The 14,955-nt window shown below is 59.0% G+C and overlaps 1 protein-coding gene across 2 annotated transcripts in view; it reads left to right on the top strand.

Moving 5' to 3' along the window:
- Positions 1–14,955, top strand: part of NTN3 (netrin 3) — a 36,116-nt gene that overhangs the window by 8,378 nt on the left and 12,783 nt on the right. For both annotated transcript variants that reach the window (XM_063344375.1, XM_063344374.1), the window contains exons 2-3: positions 1,042–2,037; positions 9,155–9,343. In XM_063344375.1, coding sequence (XP_063200445.1) covers positions 1,071–2,037; positions 9,155–9,343 — 1,156 coding nt within the window. In that variant the 5' untranslated portion in view covers positions 1,042–1,070. The remainder of the gene's footprint in view (positions 1–1,041; positions 2,038–9,154; positions 9,344–14,955) is intronic.

A 14,955-nucleotide genomic window follows, 5' to 3' on the forward strand; every position in this document is an offset into this window, starting at 1 on the left:
CCCGGGGCCCTTCTCCAGTGAATGGGTGAGCTGGAGTGGCTGGCGCGATGCTCAGGATGGGGCGTGGCTGATCTGCAGCTTGCGGGGGGTGCTCCTGCTGCAGCCAGAGCTGGCAGGAGGGGACGTGACCTCCAGTCCCTCTTCCACCCTCCAAGCCAGAAGTGCAGGGGATGGGCCGTGTCCCCTAGGAGCCACCCAGCGTCCCCTGGCGCTGTACTGTGGCTGCCAGGAGAGAGGCCCAGCCAAGCCCTGCATTTGGTCCTTTCTTTTGCCTCCATTAACAGACAGGCCAGACCTAGACCTGGGTTTCTTGGAGGTGAGACTACAATAACCTCCTTTTGCCAGTGGAGGTGGCGTGGTGGTGGGACGTGGAGGGGATCCAACCCCTGGCTTCGAGAAGCCACCGTGCCCATGGCCAGCGGGATGCTGCTGGGGCTGTGGCACAGCAGGGAAAGTGGTGCCAGCCCCAGCTGTGCCCTGGGACTTCATCCTGGCGGGTTCCTGCCTGTTGTAAAATGTCCCCACAAGGTGTTTTCGCTGCTGCCCCTTTCTCCTCTGCTGCTGGGGGCTGTCTCAGGCTGCAGTTGGATAACTTGGGGGTTGAAGCCACTGTGGCAGCTGAAAGGTCTCCCCAGCTCTTCCCCGCCACCTCTCCTTGGCAGCTGTGTGGTGACAGGGGTCTCCGAGCTGTGTGTGACAGCCGGGGCTGCTGGCAGGCGTGAGCATTCATGTCGCTCCTGAGACAGTTTGTGAGAGGTCAAGGAAGGGCTGGACTCTCATTTCAACCTGCTCCTCCCAAACCTCAGCTCCTTCTGCCATTTCCCACAGTATTTTTGCTCCTGCTGATGAGGAGCAAGGGGTTGCTGTGGATAAGGCACCACAACGTAATCTCCTCCCTGCCCTGCTCCCAGGATGCTGCACCAGTAGATGTGGGGTGGGAAGGTGGGCACGGGTTAAGGGCCGGACATGGGGTGTTCCCCATCCCGTGTTCCCCATCCCCGTGGGGCTGCCAGCGCCATTCACTCTTTGCTCTCGCCCCAGGGAGGAGCCGCTTCCCTCGCCCTGGGAGGATGGAGGTCCTGCAGCTCCTGCGCCTGCTCCTCACTGCCGCCATGCTGGGCCTCTCCCAGACAGTGAACCCCTTCGTAGCCCAGCAGAACCCCCCAGACCCTTGCTACGACGAGAGCGGCGCTCCTCGCCGCTGCATCCCTGAATTCGTCAATGCCGCTTTCGGGAAGGAGGTTCAAGCCTCCAGCACGTGCGGGAAGCCCCCCACGCGGCACTGCAATGCCTCGGACCCCCGCCGAGCCCACCCGCCCGCCTACCTGACCGACCTCAACACCGCCTCCAACATGACGTGTTGGCGGTCAGAGACCTTCCACCACTCGCCCCAGAACGTCACCCTCACCCTCTCCCTCGGCAAGAAGTTTGAGGTGGTCTACGTCAGCCTCCAGTTCTGCTCGCCCCGGCCCGAGTCCACCGCCATCCTCAAGTCCATGGACTACGGCAAGACCTGGGTGCCCTACCAGTACTACTCCTCCCAGTGCCGTAAGATCTACGGCAAGCCCAGCAAAGCCACCGTCACCAAGCAGAATGAGCAGGAGGCCCTTTGCACTGATGGCCTCACCGACCTCTACCCCCTCACCGGCGGGCTCATTGCCTTCAGCACCCTCGATGGGCGACCATCCGCCCAGGACTTCGACAGCAGCCCCGTGCTCCAGGACTGGGTGACAGCCACCGACATCCGCGTGGTCTTCAGCCGCCCGCATCTCTTCCGTGACCTGGGCAGCCGGGATGCCGGCGAGGAGGAGGGGGGCACCAGCTCGACCCCTTATTACTACGCAGTGGGAGAGCTGCAGGTGGGTGGGCGCTGCAAATGCAACGGGCACGCGGCGCGCTGCGTGAAGGACAAGGAGCAGAAGCTGGTGTGCGACTGCAAGCACAACACAGAGGGTCCCGAGTGCGACCGCTGCAAGCCTTTCCACTATGATCGCCCCTGGCAGCGGGCCAGCGCTCGCGAGGCCAATGAGTGTCTGGGTGAGTGATTTTTTTTTTTTTTTATTATCATTTTATTTTTTTCTGGGGCTGAAACCACAAAACAAGTCACTGGGGGAGGAAATGATGGGTGGTGAGCCGAAGCAATGGAGCATGCTTGTCCGGAGATGCTGGGAAGCATTCTCCTCGCTGGAGGGCTGAGAAAGGCTCAAGCATCTGCCCTGCCTCTCTTATGGGTGCCCCCCCTGGAGGTGTGGTGGTTTTGACCATGAGCCAAAGTGCCAAAACCCTCTGAAAAATCACTGGTGTCTTCCAGCTGGTCGGCAAACCTCACCGTGGGATGTGGGATGCCCGGCTGGATGTGTTTCCCTTGGGCAGCAAAAGAGCTGTCCCTGGGCTGGGAGGGGGAATCGTGGCGGTGCCCTGCGAGGTGTGCTTTGGGGCAGGGAACAGGTGGCAAAACCTGGAAGAGACTAAGGAAACACTTGAGATACCCCAGTTCCACACTTTATCATTCACGTTCGGTGTGACACAGAGCTTTGTGTGGTGGTTTTAGATTGTCTGTCCTTGCAAAGGTTTCCACGAGTTAAAAATACTGTCAATGAAATGAAACATTTCCAAAACATCAAACTGGTGTTGCTTGGCTGTCCTGCTCTTGGATCTTTGTGGGATTTTGGTGGAGGTTTTTGCCTTTTGTCCTGATTTGGGATGGGGCTGGGGGATGCCAGAGCCCTGTGAAGGTCTGGGAGAGAGAGGAACAGCCTCTCTCTCCTCCTGGACTGGAGCCCGGGTCCCAGGGGGTGGCGGGAGGATGGATACAAGGGAAAGCTGTACCATTAATCAGCCCCTGAAAGGCTCAGTGGATGTGCCAGAGGTCAGAGGGACTTGTTAGTATTTGTGATCGATGTCTTGTTGAGATCCCAGCTGTCAGCTTAAATATATATATGTTACAGTGGATTTCTTCTAAGAATGGCTAAAAAGGCAGCAGATTCAAAGCAAGTGCCAGAGCCGATGCTTTAAAGCACCTCATGCCCTGTGGGAATGTGTCAGTCCTTGCGTTTTCCCACTTGTCTCAGAAAGATGAGTTTTTGAAGCAAAGCTCAGAAAAAAATCCACCCTCAAACTCCACACCCTGCCCACGACTGCTGCCTCCAGCGGCCCGCAGGTCAGGCAGGGGAGGCTCCGGCTGGTGTGTCAACCCATGGAACCCCCCTGGGACAAAGGGAGGACCCCGACCTGATGGCTGCCTCTCCTGTGGCACCCCACATCGCATCCTCCTCACCACCAAATCCTCCAGTAAAGCAGCGTGATGGCAGCAGAGGTGGCTCTGCCGGCACAAAAGGGGTTAAAACAGAGGAAGCTCATTTTGGGGGAACGTCTGCAGATCTCCCGTCAGTCTGTCCGTCCACCTCAAAGCAAGGCTCCCGCTCTGCAGGGCCATGCTCCCAAGCATCCCTGCCCCCAGCGGCATCTCCCTTTTGGCAGATGGGGCTGAGAAGATAAACGAGGGAGAGGAGAGGAGGAGGGGGCCCGGCGCGGTCCCTTCAAGCTCCCCCCTGACAAGCCCCGCGCACAAAGACCCTTCCCCGAGCTGCGTGTGAAAGTAGTTTTTCCTGTTGATTCGCTCCCCTTCTTTCTCCCATTCCCCTCTCGGGCTTTGTGCCTTCTCTGAAGGGACCTGAAAGAGCTTCTCCATCACCCGCCTCCGAAGGGTTTAGCGGCTGAAAGCTGGATTAGCTCCCCGAGCCTTCCCCTCTGTGCCTTTCAACAATGACATCTCCCCAGCCAGCACGAACAGACGCAGCAATTAGCACCAATTAAAAGGAGAGGCCGCCCGGGAAGTTCCCTTTGCTCAGTCCGGAGGCCGCGGGGTTTCGAACTGCGGTCCTGTGGCCAGGCATCGGTGATGCCAGCTCATGGTGGTGGATGGTCGCGCATGGCCGGGGAGGTGTGAGGAGGAGGAGGGTGGATGGATGCAGGAGCTTGGCAGCCCAGGGCCAGCTGAGGGGCAGGGGGCTGCAGCAACAGAAAAGTGGATCCGGATGGAGCCATGGGGCTGGTACGGCCTCAGGTCATGCTGGGGTGTCACCTCTTGGCTCCGTGCTGCCCAGCGCCGGGCATGGGGGTTTGTCCCCTTCCAGCACATGGGAGTCTCTGCCTGCTCCAGCATGGGGACAAATTAATGTCCTGCACCATGTCACACTGCTGGGACATCCATCCATGCAGCTGGGAGTGAGGACAACCTTTTCTTATTTCACAAGAAGTTCTGCCTCTGGCTGGTGCAGGGAAATGCAGGGGTGAAACAGCCCAGTGGTGCCTGAGGTCTGAGCATCAGTGCAGGGTGTCACCCCTCCACAGCTGCCGGAGGGCGGCTATGGCGTTTGCGGGGACACCACCGTGCTGCGGTGTTATGGGTTTCAGCGTGACTTTGGCAAGCAGGCACGTTTGGGGATGTCGCAGCCAGGAGGGCGACAGTGGATTGGCCACGCTGCTGGCTTGGCAAGAGGGCAAGGTGCCAGCTCCGTGCTGCAGGGTGCATGGCCCCGTGCCTGGTGGTTACAGAGCGATGCCATTGGTCCACAGGCACAGGGGGCTCTCCCGACACTCCAAAAGGGCTGCGTGTCCCTCAGGCAGCTTGCCCTGCCAATATTGGGATGCTCTGTGTGTGCCCTGCGTGAAACAGGGGACTGAGAAGGGCAGGAAAGAGAGAGCCGTGTCCCCTTCCATGTGTCCCCCCAGCTTTTACCCCAGGTCAGGCTCAGCAAAGGATAATCCTGTCAGAGCGACCGGTGGGAGCGTGATCACCAAAATCCCAAGACCCTCTATGCGGTGCATCAGCTTTATTCCTGCAGATTCGTGCCATCTCCTTCCCACCACCGCTGCCAGCCCCTGCCTGCACAGGCAGAGCTGCTGGGGACAGCTCGGTCACCCCCTCGGCAGGCTGTCCCCGAAACACCCGCCCTGGGGAAGGGGGGGAAGCGGATTAGCACAAGGCAGCCACTGGAAGTAATTGATGCACTCGCTGGTAATGCGGGAGCTCTTGTTCCCTTTGTGGCCGCCGCGGCGGGAGCGCTCCCCGGAGCACCGGGATAATGCACGGGGCTCGCTTTGATCTGGGCGGCTCGTCAGGGAAGGGGCTGCGCGCTCCTGGGAAGCCTTCGCTGGCTGGTGCTCCCTCAAGCGGGACTGTGGCGATCGATCCGGGATGCCGGTGCCTGAAAACACCAATCTCCGGAGCGGTGATGGGATTTAGAGGATGCCATGTGCTTCTCCGGTGTCCTCTGCCCCTTCCTGTAGATGTTTGCTTTCTTTTTCTGTCTCAGTGCTTCCCATGCAATAATCCTCTCGGGAATCCCACAGTGAGCTAGCCTGGGCTGCTTTGCCCCGTGGAGCAGGATCTGTGCTGTTTGTTAGCAGTCGCATCTGCGGCCCCTTCCCTTGCCGCATCCCCCGCAGCGGGGTGCTCCCTGCCCTCTCGCCAGCAGATGTCCTGGAAACCAGCGGGTTCCCAGCAGCTCCGGCCACGGTACTTCCCCAGGGAGAGCCAGGGAAGGGGTTCGTGGTAGGTGATGGCTTTTAGAGGTGGGTAAGCGGGCAGCATCCCCCTGCCACCCCTGCCCAGGCACCTGCTCCCCATGGGGTGCAGCATCCCAGCAGATCTGGGGTGCAGGGGGGAGGTAGCCACCGTGGTGGAGGGGATTAACTCTTGTCTGGCCATCCTGAGTCCTGTTCCTGCCGGGATGGGGCTGGAGTGGCTCAGCCTTGTCTCTCGCAGCCCCTCGGGGAGGGCTTCCCGCTTCTACTTCCCCTGCTGCTTCTTGGCGGCAGCAGTGCGAGCCCCAGCCCCTGTCTCCGAACACCTTCCCCGTGACGGAGGGGCAGCACGGACGGGAGGGAAGGGGCTTTTCTGGTCTCCGTTCCGGTGCCTGGGGCAGAGGTGCAGCCCATCCTGCCCCGCCGCCCGGCCGGGCTCTCCTCCAGCCAAAGCAGGGGCGTAGCTGAGTCTGCTGCGGGTTGGCAGCAGCAGCTGGTCTAGGGTTTCGCTGAGCCGGCTGCCTTGGCTAATTATTCCCAGGGAACTTGTAGGGGCGGTGAGCCCCTCTCCCACCCTGCGGGCTCCATCGCCTGCCATGCGTGTGTCCCGGTGCACGGCGCTGCCCATCCCCTGCCCAGACCCCCAAACCGCCCCCATGCCCCCAGCCCGGGTGCCTCCATCCGCAGCGACCCAGGGCAGGTTGTGGGGCGGCCAGGGCCTGGGCAAGGGTTCAAACACCACCAAAAGGGGGACAGAAGGTTGCTCCGCTGCAAGGTGTCGCCGTTTAATTAGTCTATTATTGCAAATTATTAGATCTTGTGATTGTTTAATTGATCATATGATTGTTTAATTGGGCATACTGTACAAGGGCGGAAGCGAGCTACCACGTAATTAGCCCCAAACTGTGCAATTAAATTCTTATTAATACCCCAAACAGCAGGGAACATTCAAGCCTTTAATTAGTGATTAACGGGAGACAGACAGAGCTTGCAACTGAGTCAGCGCTGAGGAACAGTGCAAGTATTTAGCCGGGTAAGAGAGGGGACCAGTCTGCCCCGATTAGCGCCGGGTGGCTGCGCTGGGGGGGGGTGAGGGGACAGTCACGCGTGCTGGTGTGACCCTGTCCCCGAGCAGGGGACAGCCACCCATCCCAGCCTGGCCAAGCCCGGGCAGGTCTCCCGTGTCGGCTGGCCAGAATTGTGCCCAAATCCTGCCTCAGCTCGCACTAAGGTGGGGGGAGTTTGTTGACACCCAGCCCTGGCTGGGAGCAACAGCCTGGAGCGGGCGGCATCGCTGCCTGCAGGCAGAGTGGGACGGTGCCGGGCAGCAAGAGATGGTTTCTCCCCAAAAGCCAGCTCCTGGGAGGTTTTGCGACAGGTTCCCAGGAAAAGGTGGCCCCAGGGCTGATGGGGAGGTGCCAGCCGAGAGGGCCCCCAGCCCGCAGCAGAGTCAGTGGGGCCGTGAAAAGTCCCCTGCCAGTTACTCTCTCACCAATTAAACTGGAGGCAGAGAGGGACCCGCGCCGGGGGCGGCGAATCATTTACCTGACCTTTCTCCTCCACTGCCTGTCGCTTCCCCTCTGGGCTGCCGTCCCCTCTTCTTCCCCAGAGGATGCCAGGGGCTCACGGGGGTGGCCCTGAGCACTCCCAACGGGATGGCAAAGCTGCCTTGTGGGGTGACCCAACTGGCCTTTCACTGATGCAAGGAAATACCCCCCAAAAAAAACCAGCTCCTTTGCCACAGTTACATGCGGCTGCCTCTGCTCAGCGGCACGAACCACCCTGGCTCGTCCCTGTCCCGTTATCTGGTGAGAGCAAGAGCAGCCTGGATGTCGGGGTACTTCACCGCATGGTTCCTGGCCCTGGCAAAGCCTGGCCGGCCATCGGCATCCCTGGCACAGCAGCATCCCCGACACAGCAGCATCGTAGGCTGCCTGGGACCATGGGCAATATTTGCTGCTCTCCCTCCAGGTGCTGCATGCCATTGCCTAGCCCCGTGTCAGAATTTGCCTCAAAAGTCCCTTTTTTTCGCTGTCACCTCAGAAGAAAAATGAGCTCAAAAGGCACAAGTCCCCAAAGGCACCTACCGCCACGCCAGGCTGTTATTTTGATGCCTGCCACGTGATTTTTACACTAATCTCATAACTCGGGAGAGCTCCGGGGGGAGCTGAGGTTTGAGCGCACGGTGCCGGCAGCACCGAGGCCGGCAACAACCTCTCGCTCAACTCCTTTAAGCCTCCAAAAAGGCTCTTTTTTAGGGCTGGGGTTTGCTCCAGCTTTTTTCCCCCAGCGTCTCCGAGGCCAGAGCGAGGAGGTGAACGTTTGATCTGCGCGGGCTGAAGCTCCCACCGGCGCTGCCGGCCGGGGGGGAGGCGACTTCACACGACCGCCAAGCCAGGCCTCAGCAGTTAAATCTGGGCTGACACGTTAATGAATTTCACAGTACGCCTGGAAAAACTCTCACCCAACCTCAATTTACCGGCATGGGGAGGGGGCCGGGGCTGGGGGAGGAGGGTGCCGCGTTTTGCCAAAGGAAATCTTGTTCCCATTATCTTTTTGCGAGGGTGTTAAGCAGGAACGGGCAGTGCTTTGCCTTTTTATCTCGCACACGTGGAATCGGGCCGGGGGGGGGGTGGCTGCATGGTTCCTGTGGCTAATGACAAAATAACGTGCGTGTGTGCGCGCACGTGCAGGCTTCTGTGCACGCATACTCGTGTGTGTGTATGCATGCACACACGTGAGCACACCTATGAACGTGCACGCACGCACGTGTGAGCACGCATGTTTGTGTGCAGGTTTGCGTGCACATGTGTGTTGTGGCTGCCCCATCCCTGGAAGTATTCCAGGCCAGGCTGGATGAGGCTTGGAGCAACCTGGTCCAGTGCGAGGTGTCCCTGCTCAGGGCAGGGGGGTGGAACGAGATGATCTTTAAGGTCCCTTCCAACCCGAACCATTCTGTGATTCTGTGTAACAGTGTGTGGATATTTGTGTGCACATCTGTGTGCAGTCATGTTCATGTGTCCACATTTGTGCGCACATGAGTTGTGTATGTGCTTGTGCACATCTGTGTGTGCGCACACGGGTCGCTGTGTGAGCTTCTTTGTGCGTGTGCACGTGCACACAGGCTAGAGCCTTAAATATAAGGAATTTGGGGGCTCCATTGCTGACTCCAAGCCAGCAACTAGTGAGGCAGCAGAGGCAATGCCGTCGCAACCCCAGGCACAAGGCAAGTGGTCCTGCCAAAAGCCGGCCGGGCTCTGTCGCCAGAGCTGGCTGCCAGGGAAGGGGCAGGGGGAAACGGGGCTGCAGGTGGCAGGCTGTCGCGGCCAGACTCCCCGGCTGCACCCCTCCATCCCGCACGCATCTGCCTTCAGCCGTGCGTTGCCCCGTCCCTACACATGCCCTTTCTCCTCTGCCCTGACCTCCCGGCACCGGCCCCATGGGGCGGCGGATGCCGCACATCTGGACAGCACGTTGGGGCCAGCTGTGCCGTGCCCGTCCCGCTCTGCCGGCACAGGCAGCCCCGGCCCCCAGCAGCAATGGGGGACACCAGGGCAGCTCCAGCCCACCCACGGGGGCTCCCAAGTTTCGCCTCCAGCCCTCACCCTCTCCCCTTCCCTCGCAGCCTGCAACTGCAACCTGCACGCCCGGCGCTGCCGCTTCAACATGGAGCTCTACAAGCTCTCGGGCAGGAAGAGCGGCGGTGTCTGCCTCAACTGCCGGCACAACACCGCGGGGCGGCATTGCCACTACTGCAAGGAGGGCTTCTACCGGGACCTCAGCAAGTCCATCACGGACCGCAAGGCCTGCAAAGGTAAGCCAGAAGTTCTTCACGTGGGTAGCACCAGTGATATAATCTCTGTTGTTCTCCTTGCTCTTCCTTCCCATCCTTGGGACATCCCTCTGCTCTGCTTGGTGTCTGGCAGATCCCTCCAGCAGCTGCAGGTCACCTCTAGCATCTGTCACCCTGGTCATCTCTGCCGGGACATCGCTTGGAAGTCAGCATCTCCCCAAGGGATGGGGGAAAGACAGGCAGGGAGTGAGCAGGCTCCAGGAGCCCTGTCCTTCCCGGGAGGGTCCTGGTGTGGCCGCAGTCAGTGTTTGGAGAGATGCTGGGAAGGTGTCAGAGAAGGCGCATGACTAAATGTGCTGGAAACCTGCCTCTGACACTGGCATCGTCTGGGCCATAGACACGCTTAGAAGCGTTCAAGCTGCTTCACAAAATGCCCCATGGTGGCTTCCATGCCTTGGAGGGCTGGGGATACCGAGGGAGGTTTCCATCTCCCTGCTGGGCTGCGGTGCAGGACCCCACCGTGTGCTTTTCAGCGATGGGGTGGCTCTTGGGACCTGTTTTGGGGAGGTGCTGAGCCCCATGGCTCCCGGTGCCTGCGAGCAGGGTGGCTTGTCCCAGAGCTGGTCAGGAGCCGCGCTGGCTCCAAGCCATCAAGCTGCAGCTCGACCTCGCAAGGTCCCCTGCCTGTGCCAAATATCATGGGATCTGCACCTCTCCTCTCCCTCCTCTACCTCCTGGCCAAACCCATCTGCTTTGTCTTATCTCTGCCCGCTCAGCCCGCTCTGTGGAGCCTTTTTACTCTGTGAAGCCTCACAACAATAGTTGTGTTAGAGATAGGAAAACACAGTGCCCGTCCCCAACGATTGGTGGGATCCAGGCTGAAAAGCTGGAGCCGGCAGGAGGTTGGCCACGGCAGCTCTGAGGCCAGGAATTCATCCCTGATCCCCTTTTTTCCAGCTTAGATCGCAAGTACCTCCCGGAAGGGAGTGCAATGTCCCCTCCGGTGCACAATGCAGCCACATGGGCTCCGGGCACCTTTGCTGCTGTGAGGACGTGATGTTAGCGTGTTTATGTAGAGCCTACAGCAACTGCTGAAGCTGGTTTCGGACCATTAACCTTGTGGCCACGGACCCGAATCGAAGGATTTGGCTTTTGGGGCTCTACTCTCGTCTGCCTTATTGTTTGTAGGTATGGCTCGTTTGGGTCCAGGATGTTATAGGTAAAATCCCACCATTGCCCATGCTGTGTGAGCCGCCTCTGCCCATCCCTGTTCCCACGGGAGCGGCGGAGAGGACGGAGCAAAGGGAGAAACTTCCCACATTTGACCGACGCGGTGGTGGCAGCAGGAGCACGGCTGAGTGGGTGCTCTCAGGGGGAGCCCTGCCTGCAGCCAGCTCATTAGCAAACAGCGAGCTAATCATTTTTAGTAACACAGGCAGCTGACTTGGCCGGTCCTACCTCATCAGCCCATGTCCCCAGGGGACCACGCACTGCGTCCCAGCCCCATGGACTTGGCCAAGCCACGTCACAGCTATGGCTATGGGCACAGCAGCCCCCCGGCTGCAGCAAGGGTTTCCCATTGATGGGGCTTGTGCCAGGTGGCAACCAGGTCCCAAAGCCGTGTCAGGTGCCCAGCATCCTTGGGGTGACACTGGGAGGCACTGGGAGAGAGGAAGAGGAGGAGGCAGGACAAGGCACGCGTCCCCAGGGTCAATAGCACAGCATCCCAGGTTGCATCCCATTCCTGGGACGGGTCCTGGCTCTGACTGAGGCCGGGGAGGGGTGGCAGCAGCCCCCGGCTCCTGCTGCAGCACCACCAGACTGGGGCAGCTGCAGCAAAATTCCCTTTTCTGTGAGGATTTTCTTCAAGCGCCTGGGGGCTCGCGGGCAGCCCCGGCTCACCCCCACTGGCTCCGGGGCTCAAGGCATGCATACCTCACCTCGCATCCTCTGCGAGCAGCACCCCAACTTCACCACCCCTCCCTGAACAAGGGGTTTCTGCTCCCCATTGGTCCACCAGCTCCTTCTACTTTTGCTACCAAAATTACGTGATAAAGTCCCAATAAAAGCGGAAGCCTTGCAGGCGTGAACTCCCTGCGGGACCCAGGGTCCCCAGTGCTGCCTCTGTGCTGGGCATTGAGGTCTCCGTTTCTGCTTCAGCCAGGGAAGAGAGCACTCACCAAAAAAAATAATAGTAAATAAAACTATTTGGGTTGGGACAGTCCTCCTATCAGTACAGGCTGGGGGATGATGTGATAGAGAGTAGCCCTGCGAAAAAGGACCTGGGGGTCCTGGTGGATGAAAAGCTGGACATGAGCCAACAATGTGCGCTTGCAGCCCAGAAGGCCAATGGCATCCTGGGCGGCATCAAACAAAGCGCAGCCAGCAGATCCAGAGAGGGGATTCTCCCCCTCTACTATGCTCTGGTGAGACCCCACCTGGAGTACTGTGTCCAGCTCTGGAGCCCTCAGCACAAGAAGGACACGGACCTGTTGGAGCAGGGCCAGAGGAGGCCACGAAGATGATCCAAGGGCTGGAGCCCCTCTGCTGTGAGGACAGGCTGAGAGAGCTGGGGGGGTTCAGCCTGGAGAAGAGAAGGCTCCAGGGAGACCTTCGAGCCCCTTCCAGTCCCTACAGGGGTCCTACAGGAAAGCTGGGGAGGGGCTGTTGGCAAGGGCATGTAGTGATAGGACGAGGGGCAATGGTTTAAACTAGAGCAGGGCAGGTTCAGATGAGACATTAGGAAGAAGTTCTTTACACTGAGGGTGGTGAGACACTGGAACAGGTTGCCCAGAGAGGTGGTGGAGGCCCCATCCTGGAGACATTCAAGGCCAGGCTGGATGAGGCTCTGAGCAACCTGGTCTAGTTGAAGTTGTCCCTGCTCACTGCAGGGGGGTGGACTAGATGGCCTTTAGAGGTCCCTTCCAACCCAACACATTCCGTTCCGTTCCGTTCCGTTCCGTTCCGTTCCGTTCCGTTCCGTTCTATTCTATTCTATTCTATTCTATTCTATTCTATTCTATTCTATTCTATTCTATTCTATTCTAAACCAAGCAGGATTTGGCTGGTGCTGGAAGCAGGGTTGGGGAGGTAACTGAATACAGCCCAGCTCAATGTGGGGGTACAGGTTTGTGGGATTGGGGAAGCTGCGGGTGCAGCAATTCCTACCGGGGCTGTGGCTCAGGTCCCTCCGTTTTGAGGGCTGAGGATGGAGGACGTGGAGGGGCCGGAGCCGCCTCCCTCTGCCTGCGCCTGCCTAATGCAGGCAGCAGCCTGCAGTCTGCCAGGGCAGGGCAGCAGGGCAGCAGTCGTGGAGCATTAAGGTGATGGAAAACGTTTCAGATTCAAGGGGGGGCTCCTCCGGAGGGGACAGGGTGGCGGAGCATCCCGGGGTGCTCAGGAGCTGGTGGGACGGGGCGAGGGCTGGTGCTGCTGCACAGGAGAAACGCCAGCGAGCGATGCCCAGGCTGCGGAGGAGTGGGGGGCTGCAGCAGGTCCCCCCCGGCAGACAAACCTCCCTCCCCTGCCCCTCCCTGTGCCAAGCCACCGGCAGGTCTCTGCCAGCCCGGCCCAGTGGGTGCCGCTTCCGGAGGGCTGGCAAGGTTTGCCCACAGCTTGGAAATGCCGCACAGGTTCAGCCCAGCCAGATGAACATGTGCACAAGGGTCGGCCCCCGCCATGGTGCATATGTTGAGGAGGATCTGGCAGTAAAGGCAGTACCCTGGGTGTTGGGAGCCAGTTCCTGGCTCTGCCTCAGGGAACCGAGTTAATAATGAAATCCCTGATGCTGCTGCTTCTTTGGCTGCCCCTCCTTCAGCAAAGCAGAAAGTGTTTCCACCCCTTTCTTGTACTTAGCCAGTGGTGGATCCGTTGGGATTGGGAGCTCCTTGGAGCAGGACCCAGGAGCCTGCCCAGTGCCATGAGTGGGAGCTGGTGCTGCCAGAGAGATACATAAATACACGGAGATATGACGAGAGAGTTTGGGCTTGGTTTTTCCAAAGATGTGTCCTGTACCTACAGCTCAGATACCTACACTCCTGCAAGAAAAAAAAAAAAAGGAAAGAAAAGGCAAAGCAAGGCTCCTGACAGCAGATCTTAAAAGCAGGCGTGGGGCAAGCTGCTGTGAGCCGACATCTGCAGCTTTGAACGAGGGTACTTTGTGCTCACCACAGTGTTGGCCCAGGGTGGAAGCTGAGCATCCCAGCAAAGGCAGATTTTGCAGGTGCTAAGGAACGAAGCTGGGTTTATATTCAGGACGCAAAACGGTAGCCAGGAGGCCAGGAACTATTACATTTTATTTAAACAAACCCCCAAGTATGTTACTAAATAACCGTCCAACCATGGTTCGTCTCTGCTGGGATGCAACGCCTTTGAAATAAATATCCAAAAATACTAAAATATTGACTGCAGATTGCACAAGCCTGCATCTCCTGCCGGCAACCGAGCTGAGCCCTCGGCTGCCAGCCGGCAAGCGGGGAGGCAAGCTCTTCCCTCCAGCCGCCGGCCCGCCAGCAGCCGGCGTCACCGCTGGACGCTGCGAGACGGAAAAGCTGGGAGGATGGAAAAGGCAGAACAACCTACAGGATTAATTCAATGGTGGTAATTGAAAAGTCAAATAAAGAATGGCTGTGCATTAATCCCTGTAATTTAAACAAAGCTGTAAACCGTGAGCGTTCTCCAATGAAAACTGGTGAAGCAGTAGCAGCTAAGCCTTAAGACGCAAAAATACCCTCAATATTAGGTGCAAGACATGCTTTCTGGCAAGCGCAGCTCGATGAGTTAAGCTCCGAGCTAGTGACTTAATCCACCATTCAAGCACTGCGGGCCAGATCCTGGCAACTGGCGGGGCTGCGAGCCGCAGGGCTCGGTGTGTGGGCAGCGGGCAAGGAGCTGTGCCGTGCTGGCCCTGCCTTCCCGCTGGCGGCATGGGGCCCCCGGCCGGCCCCCCTCGGTGGGTCACGGCAGGACCAGGAGCGGTGGAGATGCTCCAGCTGGAGTGGTGGGATGCGGCCATGCTGGGATGTGGGACTGGTCGGGGTAAGCGCTGAGTGCTGCCTGGGATGCTCTTCCCATCGGAGTGGGAAGGAGCAAGGGGTTTTTGTGGGACTGCAGGAAATCCCACCATGGCGGGGTGAGGGGCCAGAGGGTGGTCTGGCAGAGACCAAGCTCATCTCCCAAAGACATCCATCTCTTGCGGACATAAGATGAGAAAAACTGCCTTCGTTGCTGATCCAGGTAAAACACGAGCAGTCATTGAAAGCCGCCTTCTACTACATGAACAAGGATTTGCTAGATGAGTTGGATCTTGATTGTGCTGAGATTTATGTCCATCCTTAGACTTTACACCAGGAATACACCGCTGGGGCCCAAGAGATTATCCACAATGTGTGAAGCTAAGCGCTTGTATAAATCTTTGCTGGAAGCCTGCCTTTGGCCATAAATTTTTTAGGGCAGGGACTGTCTGTCGCTGTGCGTGCAGAGCAGGAGTGATGGCTGCAGGCACCTCCGAGCTCTCCCTGCGTGGTTACATCTCTTGGACGAGCGAGTGTTTGGCAGGGCTTGTGCCCAGCTGCTCTGAGGTGGGTTGGACTTCGCCAGCTGGAGATGGGCGCTGTGGCCCTGGGAGGAGTCCG

This window comes from Chroicocephalus ridibundus, chromosome 8 (assembly GCF_963924245.1).
Source record: "Chroicocephalus ridibundus chromosome 8, bChrRid1.1, whole genome shotgun sequence".
In the NCBI taxonomy this organism is placed as follows: Eukaryota; Metazoa; Chordata; class Aves; order Charadriiformes; family Laridae; genus Chroicocephalus; species Chroicocephalus ridibundus.